Here is a 16,792-nt window from a genome sequence, read left to right as displayed (position 1 = left end):
ATAATCAGTGAGGACCTTTTGGATTTCTATTACAAAAATCCTTTTTTCACTGTACTCCAAACACACACCATCTTCATCATTTATTAAAATTGCACCAGAGTAATTCTGTATCCAAGAGGCACTTCAAAATCAGCACTGGATGGCAACCCAAAAAAATTACATCTTACAACTATTCAGGCAAGAGCACAACTTTATTTTCACCTCTAATAATAAACCACAATTGACAACAACAAAGGAGACTGTGCAGTTCAACTTTTTATTTTAATAAAATCAGAATATGCACAGCACATGCAGTGCTAGCATCTAAACTAATACAATAAGCAATTACTAAAGCTACAGTGACTTGAGGTTCAATCTTCACATTCAGCAAGTTTAAATCCACTCATGTGATTTTTGAAACCTTATTTATTAACTGAAAATATTGCTTGCTGATAAAACTTGCTCAAATGCTAACGCTGAATGTACAAGTCACTGATTATGCCAATACAACAAAGATAACCACATGTTTGAGGATTGCAATGAGCCAGACATTCACTGAAAAAAAAAAATACACACAACGAAACAAAACTCACACAATATCTGAGAATCTGGACACTTCGTATCAGTGTTTTGAAGTGTTTCATTAATATCTTAAGACAAGTGTATCAAAACCTTGGCATGATTTAATTTAAAGTCGCCAATTTTATTTTTACTAACATCAGAAAGTTATGGCTACACTGCCAATGCCGGGTCTGCTTAATTTGACTTAAGAGTTTATTATGACTTAACATTAAAAGCTCACACTACCCCGAAATATATAATTTCACGCATACGGTGACATTCAACATTCAAGTGCCAGTGTTTTTGTACTGTCTTTTGGTCAAGTTTCTTTAAACTTTCAAAGAATCACTTTTAGGCTTACAAAAATAAATATTTGTCAAAATGTTCAATAAATATTACATAAAACTAGCAGCAAAAAGTATCTAGAAATCTGTCGTGTGCAAATAGTTTTCTTCCCAACTATCATTCCCATGGTCCCAAATAAATTTTAGAATCTAGTCCCATCCCCTTCCTAGACAAGCTGCGTTCAACAATCTCCAAGAGACAAAATAAGATTGGAAGTTTAAGGACACGCACACAAGACATATATATAAAATTCTCTGAATGTGCAATAAAAGAAGTACTTTGTAAAAAGTTATGGGCAAAATGTACAAGGGCCTAAACCTAGACTAATTGAAATAGCACCATAACAAATGACCTCAATACTGTCAAGTGCACCTACTTAATAAAAGTTTTAGAACAAGGCACAATACACTTGAAAATCTATTGCACTTTAGGAAATTTTTGCCATCTTCCTATGCCACTGTAAAAAGATTGAGCGTTTTGATCACCGCATTCTGGCCACAAAATTAGCACAGAATTCAAAGTGGCAGAGGCATTTTAGTGGTGGACAATGCTCATCTTTGGCCAGATTTAGCATAAACAGACTATAAATACAATGGAAACCTATGCAACTAAAACTGACTAAAACTGCACTGTATAGCAGAATTGACACCTTGTGCAGTTATGTACATATTTCCAACCTGTGTGATCTCAAAAGATTTCAGTTTGTTACTCTTCTGGAGCCATTTTTACAAAGTCTATAGTAAGCCAGTTTAACATCTCAACGCAGCTTGAACAGAGTAATGTAAATCGGCATTTAAAATAAAGCCTGCTGCATTAATTCTTCCTGTTCATACCCTCTTGACCAAAAAACATCAACACTAGCATGCGTTATTAGACCAAAAATCATCCAGGGCCCTAAATGAGGGCTGGTCATTGCTGTGGTCAGCCATTCTACCATTTCAATTTCACTTATGGCAGGCATTTATAAAGTCTAAGTAGATGAATTCTCCTAAAAACCTATCTCAAGTTATCAGACCTTTATACTTTCCCTGTAAAGTATGCCCACATCTGGCTAGCTCATAATTAATGATCTGCCTAAACATTGAAAGAGGAATTGCTGTATTTACTTGCATTAACTTTGAAAACAGTGCTTTGAATGTATGCATGTATTCATACATCACCTCATCATGACTGGAATGGCTTGTTTAAAGACTATCAGGTTCTAAATACCTATCCAGGATAGAGTGAGCAAATCAGAACTTTAACTTAATACAGTTTGCCACATTAGAAACTAATTCCATTAATATGCTTCAAGACGTTTGTTGTTTGTTTTCCCCCAATCTGCAAGTATCAAAAAGCCCTAATGCAGGCTACCGCATAAGTTTTTTCCTTATAATATTTATGGATGAATCGATGATTCCTGTTAAGTTGTATCACACCTGTGTGCCAAGGTTTGATTTTAGCCCAAGTTCAGTAAATTTATTTTGTCAAAACAATTGGTATCTTGAGCATTACTGAGCCAACAGGACATCAAAATAAAAAGTTGTCTAAAGTTAAAGGCACAGTACATTAACAAACAAATGATCCTCAGTCACAAAATTATAAATGCAGTTTGGGATGGGGGTTGGGAGGGGAGTTAATCCAAACTACAGCAATGAAGTCTTCAAACCACCTTCTGAACAGGGCTGCTGATTGTTCCTTTCAACTCTTCATGTGACCTTGAGCTCCCTTAAAAAAAAAATTTCAGTGGAGAATCACAGCTGGTAATGTACTGCGAGTTCTTGAAGCTACACAAGGTATAGTCTGGCTAAGTTACATGTGGTTTCCATATTAGCTTGTTTGGCAGGGTGACCTACTGCAAAGCAGGTTCAGTTACCCCACCAGTCAACCCCCTGGGAGTTATAATTTCCTCCATATCCATCACTGTTGTAAAAGCCTCCATAGCCACCTAATGAAAGATTTAAAAAAGAGAAAAATTAATTAAGTCATCCACTGTTTAATACAATCTTTCCCTTAAGTATTTTGATGTAAAATTATAGAAAGCAAACTACAGGGCCGAACTTCCCAATATTTTTAATTATGCTTTGAAAAGGATGGAAAAGAAAAAAAACCCTTCCCAAAGATATGAGGTTAAAAATAAACATTACCTCCACCAAACCCTCTGCTGCTGCCATGGCCGCCTCCACCACTGCGGCTGCTGCTGGCGCGGCTGCTGCTGAAGCTGGAACTGCTGGCACCACTACTCTGTCGATAGTCTCTGGCACCAAATCCTCCACTGAATCTACTACTACAAGGACAAAATGTGTTAGTTCACATAAAGATGAAATTTCGACCACATAACCCAAATCTTGTTAAAACTTCCCAATGACCAATTTCTGATTTTCTAATTCAAACAATTCCATCCAGCCCTATCTTCCCTAATAGTGATTTTTAAAAGGCCTTAGCTATGAAAAGGCTCACATCAACTTAATGTCACTTAAATAACCTTGAAAAGTTAACCTTGGACATAGCACCCATCCCCATCATTATACACCATCTGTAACTCACCTTTTGGATCGTCCACGACTGCTACCCTTGTAGTGATGTTCATAAGCCATGTTTTCTAACCAAGATGGCACTTCTTGTTTAGCTTCAACAAGAAGATCCAACAAATCCTTGGTAATATTTACGTTCCTCTCATTAAAGAATGAGGTGGCAAGGCCTAAAACAGTTCCAAAAAGTACATAAATTAAGGTCTTCCATAAAGTAGCACAGTATTACTTTCATACTAGAGTGTTAAGTAGAATACTAAAAAAAGAGGTAACTATTTGCTATTTAACCAACTCAAAGTTCTTTGAACAAACCCTGACGTTTCCTGCCACTTCTGCTAAGATATATCTTAATCGCATTCCTTGAAAATAGGAGTTCTTCTAATAAGATCCTGAAAGTTCTTTGCTGCAAGAATCACACTGAAAACCAGAAACCACCACACCATCAAGTAATCACACACTTACCAAGGTTTCCTACACGTCCTGTACGGCCAATGCGATGTACATATTCTTCAATATCACTGGGCAAATCAAAATTGATAACATGTTTCACATTTGAAATGTCCAGTCCTCTTGCTGCTACCTAGAAAATAACTTCTGTTACATATGGTCCATTTAAAAGAAAGCAAATAGTTGAACATAGCGACCTTGAAAATAAGATTATATTATACATACTGCTGTAGCCACTAGAATTGGGCTTTTTCCTGAGCGGAACTGGTGAAGAGCCTCTTCTCTATCTCTCTGAGATCGGTCTCCATGGATACTCGTACAGGCATATCCTTCATGGTACAAGAAATCCTCTAGAGAATCTGCACCCTTTTTGGTCTCCACAAACACTAAGGTCAGTGAATCTTTGCCTAAAGTAAAATATTACAAGGTTTCTGTCACTAAGAGTGGCTTGGTTCTCTTTGCACTTAGTAAACTTGTAAATAGAGGCAATTAAAATAGACCGTTTTCAAGAGAATGTTTTGGATGAGGAGGAAAAGCAATAAAGGTGATCCAAATGGATTTATTACCTAAGCCACCAGAGTGATGCTAAAATTATACCTGTTGCATTTAGAAGGTCAAGCAGAAATGACCGTTTGTCTGACTCTTCCACCCAGACTACTTTCTGTGTGATGTTCTCAGAGGTAGAGCCAACTCTTCCTACGGCCAGAAAGATATACTCATCCAAGAAATCACGAGCAAGCATCTGAAAGAAAAAAAAATATTTTATTATCTATTGAGATAAACAAATTCCTAAGTACATAAGATTTGCAGCATCAAACAATACCTGTATTTCCTTCGGGAAGGTAGCACTAAACATCATAGTGTGGCGAACTCCCTTTGGTGGCATAGTATCTTGTTCAACGATTCTACGTATTTGAGGCTCAAACCCCATATCCAACATCCGATCAGCTTCATCTAACACCAAGTATCTGCCATGAAAAAAAAAAATCCAGTTTAGAATTAGAGGAGAAAAGATAGTTTTAATATAGCTGTTTCTATAAGCACAATTAATTACTCATTCAGGTAGTTAAATTCCTCACACCACACAATTTGACCCATGTACGTGAGACAGAGCATAGGATCTTTGCCACTAAATAAATGGTCCAAGATAGTACACACCTAAATTAGCTCTTATACTTGACTCTGGTCCCAAAGTCTGGTCATTCTCAGACTACTAAAATGTCACTGATTTTTCAACATTAAAATTACAAAGAGCAAACTTTTTGGAAAAGCTGGAAGACTAAAATAAATCTCTTCTCCATCTTAAAATTTATGGACAAGTTCCAGAAAACTAATGGCCAGTAATTTTTTAAATTAATGCATTCCACACATTTAAAAATTAACATACTTGCAGAAGTCTAATCCAATCTTCCCTCTTTCCATCATATCCACTAGACGTCCTGGAGTGGCTACTAACAAGTGACATCCACGTTCTAAGTCTCGAATTTGCTGACCAATATCAGCACCACCATAAACCACGCAAGGACGAACTCTAGATCGGTATGAAAACTGTAAGCAAAGAAATTTTATCAACTTTAAGGCCAAGATTTTTACGTGGTCATAAAACACTGCATCAGAATCAATGAGAAAGCCGATAATCTCTGAAATGCATACTTACTTTCCTGGCTTCCTCATAGATCTGTACAGCCAATTCTCTAGTTGGTGCTAACACCAAGGAGATTGGGTATTGTTTGCGGCGCCCATACCTTCCATTTTCCTAAGAAATAATTTATAAGTTAAACTCTTAACATCCTTTTTTAAAGGTCCATTACACATAATTCCCTTCTGTAATTCACTTGATTATACGTAAAAACTGTTTCTAATTATATAGGTTAGAATACAAGTCTTACTGTCATTTAGAAAGGTTTCTCAACAGCTACCTACAAGGTTCTACAATCATTTCCCATTTTATATAGAAATATTTACCTTCATGGCCCTCAAAGCCTCGCCTGGACCATCAGAATAAATCTGACTCAAGATGGGCAAGAGAAATGCTGCAGTTTTTCCAGACCCTGTTTAAAAGAAAACATATTCATTTAACCACAGAAAAACCTGCTTATTATTTTTGAATATATATTGGTAGATGACTTTTTTAACTGCCCAACAACTTAATTAATTAGCAATTTTACTTTATTCCCAAATTAATTTTCTAAAAATTAATAGCTAATTTAAAAAATACCAAGTGACGACTTTGATCAATCTGTAATAGGAGTTAACAAACTAAGGCCCAACCTATATCCTTGTAAATAAAGCTTTACTGGAATATACCTGTGACCAATAATTTGACATATCATCTATGGCTGCCTTCATACAACAGCAGAGCTGAATAGTTGCAGAGACCACATGGTCCATAATCCAAAAAAATATTTTGTTCATTTACAGAAAATGTATACCAAACTCTGGTCACTCACAATGTACTGGTTAGTATTCACTTCTTCCCATTTGTGCAAAGAGAGCAGGAATTCTGTCTCAAAACTGGTGTCAATTTCAATTTCTAACACTTCCTTGTAGGTACTGTAATACTGATAACGTATAAAGGATGACATTCTCACTCTTCCATAGGGAAAGAAAGATACCAAATTATTCAAGTGCCATATATTTTTATTGGGAGAATCTTATCTCTCTTTCAAACTGGCCAAACTCACACAGATATAATAAAGCCTGTTCTCAACTGAGAGGCTGTAACTATCCCCATTCCCGAAAGATGGGAGGTTAAGGACCCTTCCCTTGGCCACATTCCCATGGATCACAAGCTATTCTCTAATCTTATCCTTCTTATCCCAGATACAATAATGTTATATAGTGCTAACTTTCCCACCACCGCAATCACAATAACCTATCCCTGTTGCACCAATATCAGGGTCATGACTTTCTATAGGCTATCCCCAAGACACCCTAATGGAAACACTAGAGGTAACACAGGATCCAAAGGGCTAAGACAAAAGAGATACCATCCAGCTACTCCTTATCTATATCAAAGTATACCAGTCAGGCTACAAACAGGACTCAAGCTTCCTCGTGAAACTTAGATACTCCATGCGTATTTTTTTGGTATTGGTTTTATGAGAGCAAGCAGAGTTAAGGTATTCTGGACAACTTTTTACTTTATCAAGTCTGCTTACCTGTTTGGGCACAAGCCATCAAGTCTCTCTTCTCTTTGATAATAGGAATAGCATGCTTTTGCACTGGAGTTGGACGAGTGTAGCGAGTAAGCTCAATGTTTCCCATAATAATTTCTCCCATCTCAAGATCACTGAACTGTCAAGAAATACATCAGGGTTAAATAGGTAGAAATACGACCTGGAGCCATTTTGCTTTATACAAATGCAATGGGGGAAAAAACCCTATCAACCAACTACTTGTACTTTAGTTTACAGCTGCTTTAAATAAAAGTTATCGTGTTACATTTTGAGGGGGAGGGGGGAAAACAACAACAACACCCCCTAAGCTTAACCTACACTGGAAAAGTTTTCAGTTCCTCCCATGTCTGACCCATTTTCTATTTCAAATATTAGTAATGGTAACATTGAACTCAATCTCCCCCTTTCCACAAACCAATGAGGCAGGCTTTTAGAGTAACTTTAAAAGATTGTTAACACAACGCAGGCATGGTCTATATAGGCCTTTAGGAAGCCCATCTCATCTTGATGTGCTGTGAAAATACTTACACTTCCCTCTGTCTTAAAGTATTTTGCTGTCAAGCAAAAATACTTACACTTTCAATGTGTGGAGGACAGTTGTTGCCTGTTGCCTCAACTGGAATGTCATCGTATTTTTCAAAGTTAATCCCGGTGTTGCCTCCAGAAAAAAGTTCTCTGCAATCAGAAGATCTATAAGTTTATTTGTTATAGTAGCCAATAAGGCTTCATCACAATTAACATACATTTCAAAAACTTACTGTTCCAAGCGTTCACTTGGCGGGAGTGGTTTTGACCAATCATCTTCATCTGATTTGTCACACCAGCGACTGTTTCCACCACGTTCATATTTTCCAAAGCCACCTCTCTCACCACGGCTGCCAATGCTGTCATAGTCACCTCGTCCACGATCATCAAACCTGAACAGCACAACCAATTAATCAGAATCTTATCATTTAACCATTATCAGATTCCTACCACTACTCTAGAACTGTGCCTAAAGAGAAGTTCATTATGGCTGATTTCAAGGATGTCAACAATCCAGTTCAGGCTTACTCTTACTTGACAAATAAGGGCCTCTAACCAGATTGTATCATTTACATAACTTTATTTTCTAAATTCAGTATTCTTCCTTATTCTTATTACACAGCCTACACAGGCCTCATACATGTTGAAATTGAATCACGTCTTTATACCTGAAACTAACAGAGTATTATAGATCAACTATAGTTCAATAAAAACAAACTACGCTTGGGAGGGGTGGGGGGGGAGAATCAGTCTTATACACATGAAACCAGCATATAACTTACACCTTTAAATATTCTCATCCAAATATTTCTAGTGGTAGGGAAAAGAGGAAAGTATCACACCAAATATCAATTGTCCCAGTTATATCAGGATGCTACTTAAAGGACAATTCACCTGTGTGACAAACTTTGGATAAAAAGGTAGAAAATAATCCTTACCTGAATTAAGATGTTTTTAGTTTTAGGCCTGTTTTCGAAAAATCAGGACACAGAGGACTAACCACAGCTATTAGGCGCATGAGGTCAGTTCACCACACTTGTGTAATCAAAAATATAAGGTGTTTAAAAATTGTCATATAGAATATCCATGAAAATGTCAACCAAATTAGGCCATTCACTAAAACTCTTTTAAGTAGAATATGTAAAACTAGAGAAATATAAAAACAACTGATTTCATTATGCCAAAAGGAAAGTTCTTCTAATCTAATTCTTGAATAACAAGTTCAATTTAGTAGACCTCTTACAGTTAAAAAAATACATAAATACGATTAAACAGACAATACTTAACATCCAAGTAGGTGGTCTACTAAGGGGAAAAATATCATGCTTAATGGTCAGAGTACAAATTAAAGACCAATTTCTAAATTGCTGTATTGTACACGTAAAAAAGGCAAGAAAATAAGAGATCACTCACCTTCCCCTTGATCCACTTCCACGATCACTGAAGAAACTAGACTTCCCTCTTGAATCACTACGGCAACCAAAACTGCTGTATGCATCCTTATCTTTACTAGAACTCCACCCTGAACTGTCTTTATCATAGAATCCTTCAAAAGAAAAAAAACGCAAACCGATTTTATTATATTATTTAGAAAGTGACAACACTTTAAAACATGTTTCCGAATCTGAAACCCTCCACTGACTATCCCATCTCTGGACCAGAGGGACAATGGAAATATTCCTACCACGGCACTAGAATATACTGTGCACTAACCAAAGCAATTGACAGTCTGAAAATGTTCTGAATGAATACCACTTCTAAAAGGTCAATAGCTTTGCCTGTAACACAATTTTTACGGTATTGTTACATAACCATCACAATTTAACTTCCATTCATTTTATAGGTGAGTTTACTAGGAGTTACCATTATTTCAATGTCTCTTAGAAGTGACATTCATTTAAAACATTAAGAATGTCAGTTTACTTGGTTTAATACAGTATTTCTTAGTTTCAATAGTAAAAAGTTTTAAGAACAGTGCTCTGTTCTCATGAAGTACATACTACCAGATGAGAATTAGGAATATAATAGAAAAAAGGAAAATCCTCATCCCTACACAACTCAGTGTAGACAGGTTCCTAGGGTACAGCTATAAACATTCAGTAAGAGGGGATGACAAAGGTGTAAATTATCCCAACAGGTAGACGGTTTAAAGACAAGTAGAGGGTTTAACTAGCTTCAGTGACACTTTATTAAACAGTCAGAGGTATAGTTTGTAAGTTAAGCTACTTTCCTTCCACCTCCTGCCTCTACCAGCCAGGTGATCAACAGTCTTGGCTACCAATAAAGAGCTGAATTAGATTTCTAAGATCTCTTTCAGCTCTAACTCCTATATGATACCGCCTCTCTCCCTGCTTTGATTCCTGTCATTGCAACAAAGGGAGAAAAGCACTAAATATACATGGGAGTCAATTTCAGCTAGTGCATTCTAAGGAATGAGAACCCATGACGATTAAGACTCTACAGTAAATAAAAACAATGATATGATAGCTAAGAAATTATAATACAGATTTTATATTCCATGTATTGCCAGGGACAGTGAAGCTAACACGGACTGCATATGGATATGGAGAAACGACAGCAAACCATGTGCTTCTGTGGACTCTCCACCCTTCCAATCCTGCCTTCTTTATCCAGTACCTTCCCTCTTCTTGACCTTGTTTTCCTGACCTTCCCCTTTTCCTCCAAATCTCAGATCACCTATTTTATGGAATACACAGCACCCAAACAATTGTCCCATAATATGAGCCATCTACTAGTTCTCTGTCACTTATTTACAAAGTTAACGGGAAAAGACCAGCCATTGTGATACCTTTTAGATAAGACCTTTCAAATGAAGCAGTTAAGGCAAGGAGATGAAGCCAGAGAATCACTCCCATCTATTGGGAGCGTGCCCAATGCTTGTTAACTATTCCCCAATAACCCCATCTTCATTTTGGCACCTCTGTAAGACAGAAATAACTGGGTTGTCATCACTATGCAGCAGTTTGGTTTACACAGTAATGGGTGCCCAATCACCTTTTTCAAATTGAAATCATGCTGTGAATGATTACAAACACAGGTTAAGCACAAGACTAGTGAAATCGTACAAAACCATGCCCTTGGCCTCAGAAGAGTTTGACATAGGAAATGCAGTTTTCCACTGTCTGACATTAGATGAGTTTTTCCAAAATGAGTAAACCCTAATACCTGAAACAGTTCTGCCAGTAGCAGGTGGAGCACAATGTTTACAGACTTCTTCAGGTGTCTCATTTTCCCTAGGCTCCAACTTCTAAATGCAGCATGAATTAAGTATACCAAGTTGTTCAAAGAACTTACCTTTAGTAGCTTCTCTGTTCCTTAAGTGAGGAGGAATATAGCGCCCTTCTAAAAGAAATTAACAAAGTTAAAACTTCATATTCCATAAAACTTTAAGTTAAAGCTTTCTGGCCAAAATTTATGCTATTAAAAAACAGTCTTGGAAAGAAATTTTTTAAATCTATAGTCCTCCAGTCTGACTATGTAGTTGGAAATTGAGAAGTGGGGGAAAAAACAATCTACTTTTAAGGCTTCCCTGGTGGCGCAGTGGTTGAGAGTCTGTCTGCCGGTGCAGGGGACACGGGTTCGTGCCCCAGTCCAGGGGATCCCACATGCCGCGGAGCGGCTAGGCCCGTGAGCCATGGCCGCTTGACCTGCGCGTCCGGAGCCTGTGCTCCGCAACGGGAGAGGCCGCGGCAGTGGGAGGTCCGCGTACCGCAAAAAATAAATAAATAAAAATAAATTTACTTTTATTTTAAATGGGTTATTGCTTTAATAAGTAGAATTTTAAAAGGGAAAGGAGAACAGGTTTGACTTGGAACCTAATAGCTGAAATCTACAAATACATAAATTTAACTTGTCACTAGTGGTTAATTTAATACAGTATTTTAAAAGGCCTGCTATGATTTCAGAGAATTGTTACAAACTAACAAAAGAGTTACAACGTTAAGTATTACTACAACAACGTAACAAACATTAATAAATTATCTAACATGTAGCAAAAGTGTTACTGTAACAACCTAAAAGTAATAAACGTGTAACTAGCCACTAAAAGGCTTTTTTGTTTCTACCCTGGTTAAGTTCCAAGACATAGAATACATATGTAACATGGGAAAGTTGCAAGAGGGAGAATGATTTCAAGGAACTGAATTTTAATTCGAGACCTGCAGAGTTTAAGGGAAGTCAACTGTTTTTCTGTATGCACAAGAATACAGCCTAGACAATGGATGAGAATCAAAAGCAAATAATGTATATACCCACCAAGTAAAGACAACTTGCTTTAATCTGCAATTTAACTTTTTCACTTCTGGGTTGAATTATTAAAGATCTCTATTAGAACGGTTAAGTCCTAAATGATTCTTAGCATGCCAAATAAAGTGAAATTTAAAACAAATACCAAGTAACTGTGCCCAGTGAGGCCCTTCTTGCCTAAAAATGAAGACATGCCCTTTACTATGCAACAAAGAGAGCTTGAAGAAATGGTGCTTTCAGACCTTACATACAGCCGATACACATTTTTTCTTTTTGGTTAATAGGGTGGGAAGAGACCTGAGCTGAAGCAGGTCTATTGCCAATAATAAACCACCAAGATCCCATACACCTTAATACTAATCTCTACCAAGTATCCAAGAAACCCTTTTAAGGAAAAAAAAATTAAATAAAACTTCTATATCTAACTTCTTTTCAACAGAATACAACAATTCAGCATTTAAAATCCTAACCACCACCCCAAGATTCATTATGGCCTCGTTCTATTATTTTTTTAAAAAATATTTATTTGGCCTCACCAGGTCTTAGTTACAGCATGCGGGATCTTTAGTTGTGGCATGCAGGATCTAGTTCCCTGACCACGGATCGAACCCAGGCCCCCTGCACTGGGAGCAGGGAGTCAACCACTGGGCCACCAGGGAAGTCCTAGCCTTGTTCTATTATTAAGTCTCATGTTCTTCATGGGAAAGGGATAGCTGTAGCTGATGAATGTGAATGTTCCCTTTATTCAGTTTAATTCTGGTAGATTCACTCTAATAGTGATATACACATTCCCATCACCTTTAAGCTGGGCTCAGGATTCATAATGGACATAATCAAACCCTTCTAGAGATAATTTGTGTTTTGTATAAGGTCCTTAATGATTGTTTTCATTCAAGGAAACTACTCTGTTTTGTTATCAAAAGACCACAACACAGGACTTCCACTGCAAGAGGCATGGGTTCCACCCCTGGTCAGGAAACTAAGATCCTGCATGCTGCGCAGCGCGGCCAAAACGAAACAAAACAACCCTCCCCAAACCCTCCCACAATGCTACCCACCTAATTCTTTACACAGTAAAGATTGGCAGGGAAATTCTTAAATTTTAAACAAATCCAACGAAATATTAAGGTATTAAAGCTCTAATACTCAAGTAACAGCATTGTAAGTCAACCGTATTTCAATGAAATAAGTTTTTTTTAAAAAGCCCTGATTATTCACAGTAAATCCATAAAATGTTTTACTTACTGCTGGCGGTACTTCCTCCACTCTGATTATCAGAAGAGTTCAGGTCTAGGCCAGCAAACTAGAAAAGAGTTATTAAACTTTGGTTAGCAGCCCATGTGCAGAAATATTAGACTAAGAGAAAACTAGTCTTGCTCTCTAGCATTTACTAGCACTAGTTGTCCTGTCTGCCTCACCGGGGATGTGAAACTCTTAAGGAGAATGTGACTAAGAATGTGCTTCGAAGACAACTAAGTTGTAAGCAAATGCAAAATACTTTACTACAGTACTACTGTATATACTGCAGAAAGTACCACACCAAGATGGTGGTGCTATCCAGGAGAAACTGGGTCCAAATTTAACTCATTCATTCAAAATGAATCTTCCCTGTAACGTTTTCCATAGTAAAAGTTCAAGAAATTTAAATTATTTTAAAATGTCAAATAGTCACTGGATTCATTTTAGCTCCAAACATTTGGAGACAAATGTTTCCAATGTCACCAACTTTCTACCTGGAATTATTTTAAACCTACAAAGCACACCTGAAAAATGTCAGAACAAAAATTTTATCGACCATGTCATAGTTCCTTTATCCCTAAATACTGCACAAATATTTTAAATTAGGGTAGCACGCTTCAGAACAAAAATTAATATAACCACCACTTACTGAGCACTACTAAGCACAAACCTATGAAGTAGGTACCTACTTGTTCTCCCACCTTCACAGTTAAGTTCAGAACACTTCGGACATAAATGGCACAACTGGCATTTAGTGTCCCTAATGAGTAGGACACATTTTACTGCCTTTATCTCCACGCCTACCCGTCCCTTTACACGGGTAGCTCAAAGTCTCAACATTCTAAAAAAGAGATCTATCTTCATCGCATTCTGCAATAACAAACTATTTACAAGCAATAGGGGGAAAACTGTATGTGCCAAAAGCAGTTTCATTTTTTTAATGTACCCAGTCACAGCACTATTGCCACCTGTTTGCAAAGGTGATACGCTATACCATAACGTTTAAGTCCTCTGTTAAAAGCTCAAGGTTATACTGTCAAATTGCAAGCATCATCAGTGGAGGCACTGAAAATTGGAAGCAGATGCTAAACCTTGAAAAAAAATGAGTTATGGTAAGGCAGCTCATTTCCTAATTTCTATCAGCAAAAACGCTGTCATGTTTTCTCTGCACTAGTTATCTCAGCAATTGACTGATACTTTAACGCACAATAGTAACAAACTTTCTTTTTGCACTTGTTGCCGTACGTTTTGTTATTAATTTTACACTTGGCAAACGCTAAATGCTACTGTAAACTGTTAGGATTACGTTATTGCAATTTTCTCAGTTGTGAATTAGCTTGCTGCTTAATTCTAACGACTCTGCATACTTTTACCAATTACTTCGATTACAAATTTCATTCCTACCTAGAATCTTAAATACAGCACTACCTACATGGTAAATGTTAAAACTGGGAACAGCCTATGCTCTTGATAACAGATTTTTTATGTCTCTGCTCCATTTAACATGACGCGTCAGCAATTTGGAGGATTCAAACTGATTCATTAATGGAAAAAATGCTCCCCCCAAAACAGGTCGTTAAGTCCTTAAAAACTTATTACACACGACTACATTAAAGTCTATTGACAATTCATTTGCGTCACTCGACTTCGTTTCAGAATTTCGGAGCTCGTGGTAGGCATAAGTTTACTTAAAGGCTACAAACATCGCACTGAAGAGCTTCTCTGAAGCGCGCTGCCACTGTTGCTGAGGGATGCAGACTTCCTGCCACCTCAGCCCAGAACCCCTCCTCTACCTCTAAACCCTTAGAAAAGGGCGTTCCGATTAAGACGACAGACCCGGAGCCTCTGACCTATTTCAAAATTTCAGTCCACAAGCAGCAACAAGTCAACAACAAAATTGTTTATTTCTCCCCAAGCCACATTCCGGGTGTTTTTCCCCTGGCTGAGTCCCTAATCAAACGCCCGCATCAAAGTGTCCTAACCCTGAGGACACTCGTACACTCCGTGGCACCCCCCACCCCCCAAAACGACGCGCGGCCCTGGGCTAAATCGCCACACAGTGACTATGATGAGCATGTGAAGCGGGGCGGCCGCAAATCTCCCTGACGTCTCCCCACCGCCTTCAACCACGAACTCCAGAGCCCGGCGCCACCGCGACGCAGCGGCCCATTCTTCCCTCCCTCCCTCCCTTCCCCCCTCTCCCCCCTCCCCCCCCTAATCTGCGTCACAAAACTTTCCACTCCGGAAACGCGGCCTCACGGGCCGTGGCTCCCGGCCTGCGGAAGCCGGGCTGGAGCGAAAAAGACCTGCGGAAGGAAGCCCGGGAGGAACATGATGCCCATCCATCCCCGTTTCCGGGCCCTCGGCGGCCCGGCCTCTCCCGCTCGTGGGCCGCAGCGCCGCCCAGCCACCCGACACCACACAAAGGAGGCCGCCGCCATTACCCCGCGCGAAGGCCACCCCCCGCGCCGCCCCCTCCCACATTCCAGGGCCGCGTTCCTCCTCCCGCTCACACGCGCGTACACACACACACACACACACACGCGCCAACGCCGCTCGGCTCTCTGACCGGAATCCGAGCCGCGCACGCTGCGAGAGCCGGAGCCCTCAGGACCAGAAAGGTCCCCATTCGTGAACCACCGCGCCGCGCCACCCTCCCCCCACCCACCCATGGGTCACTAGTCAGTCGAGGTTCGCGCGTGCGCGCCTCCGCGAGAGCGCGCGCCCCCTCCCCCTCCGCCCGCCTGCGCACGCACACACAAAAGCCGCCATTGTGCTCGGGCCGGGGACAATACCGCGAGCCAAGTAGGGGCCCCAGCGACAACCACAACTAGCATTCCTGTCACCTTCCCGTTCCCCCACAGCCCTGGGGCATTCACACTCGCCAGCCCGAGGGACCCAGCAAATGCGAACTGAGGATACCAGCTAGCACTGCGCCACAAACCATGTTAGGTCAGGGGAGGGAATTCATGCAGCAACAACCCTGGTAGGCTCCCTGCGGCTCACCTGCTGGTCCAGCCCGAGCGCATTTTCCACCGCCACATGACTCATCCCTGAAGAGTACCGAGAACTCGGAGTCTTCCGCTGCTGAGCTAATGTGTTTGGCTCACCGCAAAGGCCCTCTCACGGGAGAACTGCGGCTCTAAGGCGCACGGCGCGGCCACGGATCTAATATACCCGCTGGAACGGCTGCTACGTCAGCACGTAAGACGTGTGCCCTCCCTCTCACACCCACACTCCTGCCGCCGCTACGACTTCTGCCTAGCTACTGCGCTCTCGTTTAGTCCTAACCTCGCGGGATTTCCTAGTCGGTCGCGTCCCCGGCTCGTCGTCCTACCTTGGCACCGAGAGCGCCAAATACTGTCCTAGTTCGCTTGAGTTCCACTTCCCCTGTCCTCCGCTATTACCCTAGCCGAGGTCTAGGAGGTCTCGAGATCTCGCGAGAATTCCTCGCCTCCCGCTTTCCGCCAGCTGGGATACCTTAAGATCTAATCCATGCCTTTTCCCTTTTTCTTTCCGTAACGTCCCCAGTGTTCGCTGTTCCATTGTTTCTTGGGAGCGCTCTCTCAGCCCCCCGGACTTGGAGATGTTGTGAGATTTCTCCAAACTAATTGGCCCTAGCGTTTTCGCGGGCAGACTCCCCGAAATCGGAGTTAGGCCGACAGACCCAAAGCCCAGGGGGCGGCGGGTCACGTGACTGCAGGTGTCGAACGCGGAGGCCATTTTGTGGAGCAGGAAACT

At 40.1% G+C, this 16,792-nt stretch overlaps 1 protein-coding gene across 2 annotated transcripts; it reads right to left on the bottom strand.

The window, feature by feature from the left end:
• Window positions 1–242: 242 nt before the first annotated feature.
• Window positions 243–16,188, bottom strand: DDX3X (DEAD-box helicase 3 X-linked). Of its 2 annotated transcripts, none has more exons than XM_082680702.1 (17): window positions 16,058–16,188; window positions 13,058–13,115; window positions 10,862–10,909; window positions 8,960–9,092; window positions 7,780–7,938; window positions 7,597–7,696; window positions 7,004–7,139; window positions 5,808–5,893; window positions 5,500–5,598; window positions 5,230–5,390; window positions 4,666–4,810; window positions 4,440–4,584; window positions 4,068–4,249; window positions 3,858–3,975; window positions 3,412–3,565; window positions 3,012–3,151; window positions 243–2,812 (listed from the first exon to the last, which is right to left on the bottom strand). In XM_082680702.1, exons 1-17 carry the CDS (start codon window positions 16,100–16,102, stop codon window positions 2,733–2,735), a joined length of 1,989 nt encoding a protein of 662 aa, XP_082536828.1. In that variant the 5' UTR covers window positions 16,103–16,188; the 3' UTR covers window positions 243–2,732. The 2 variants fall into 2 exon arrangements, with proteins under 2 accessions (XP_082536828.1, XP_082536829.1); XM_082680703.1 differs by having other exon boundaries at window positions 3,012–3,148.
• Window positions 16,189–16,792: the final 604 nt, after the last annotated feature.

Source organism: Grampus griseus (genome assembly GCF_964374135.1).
Source record: "Grampus griseus genome assembly, chromosome: X".
NCBI classification, from domain to species: domain Eukaryota; kingdom Metazoa; phylum Chordata; class Mammalia; order Artiodactyla; family Delphinidae; genus Grampus; species Grampus griseus.
Note: the sequence above shows the minus strand (reverse complement) of the source record. Positions and strands in the feature narration are given on the sequence as shown.

Coding starts and splice junctions, on each gene's coding strand:
- DDX3X (XM_082680702.1), bottom strand. CDS start 16,102: ATGAGTCATGTGGCGGTGGAAAATGCGCTCGGGCTGGACCAGCAG. Junction 7,939..8,959: donor GGAAGTGGATCAAGGGGAAG/GTGAGTGATCTC, acceptor TGTGCTGTTCAG/GTTTGATGATCGTGGACGAG. Junction 5,391..5,499: donor TCTATGAGGAAGCCAGGAAA/GTAAGTATGCAT, acceptor CTTTGCTTACAG/TTTTCATACCGATCTAGAGT.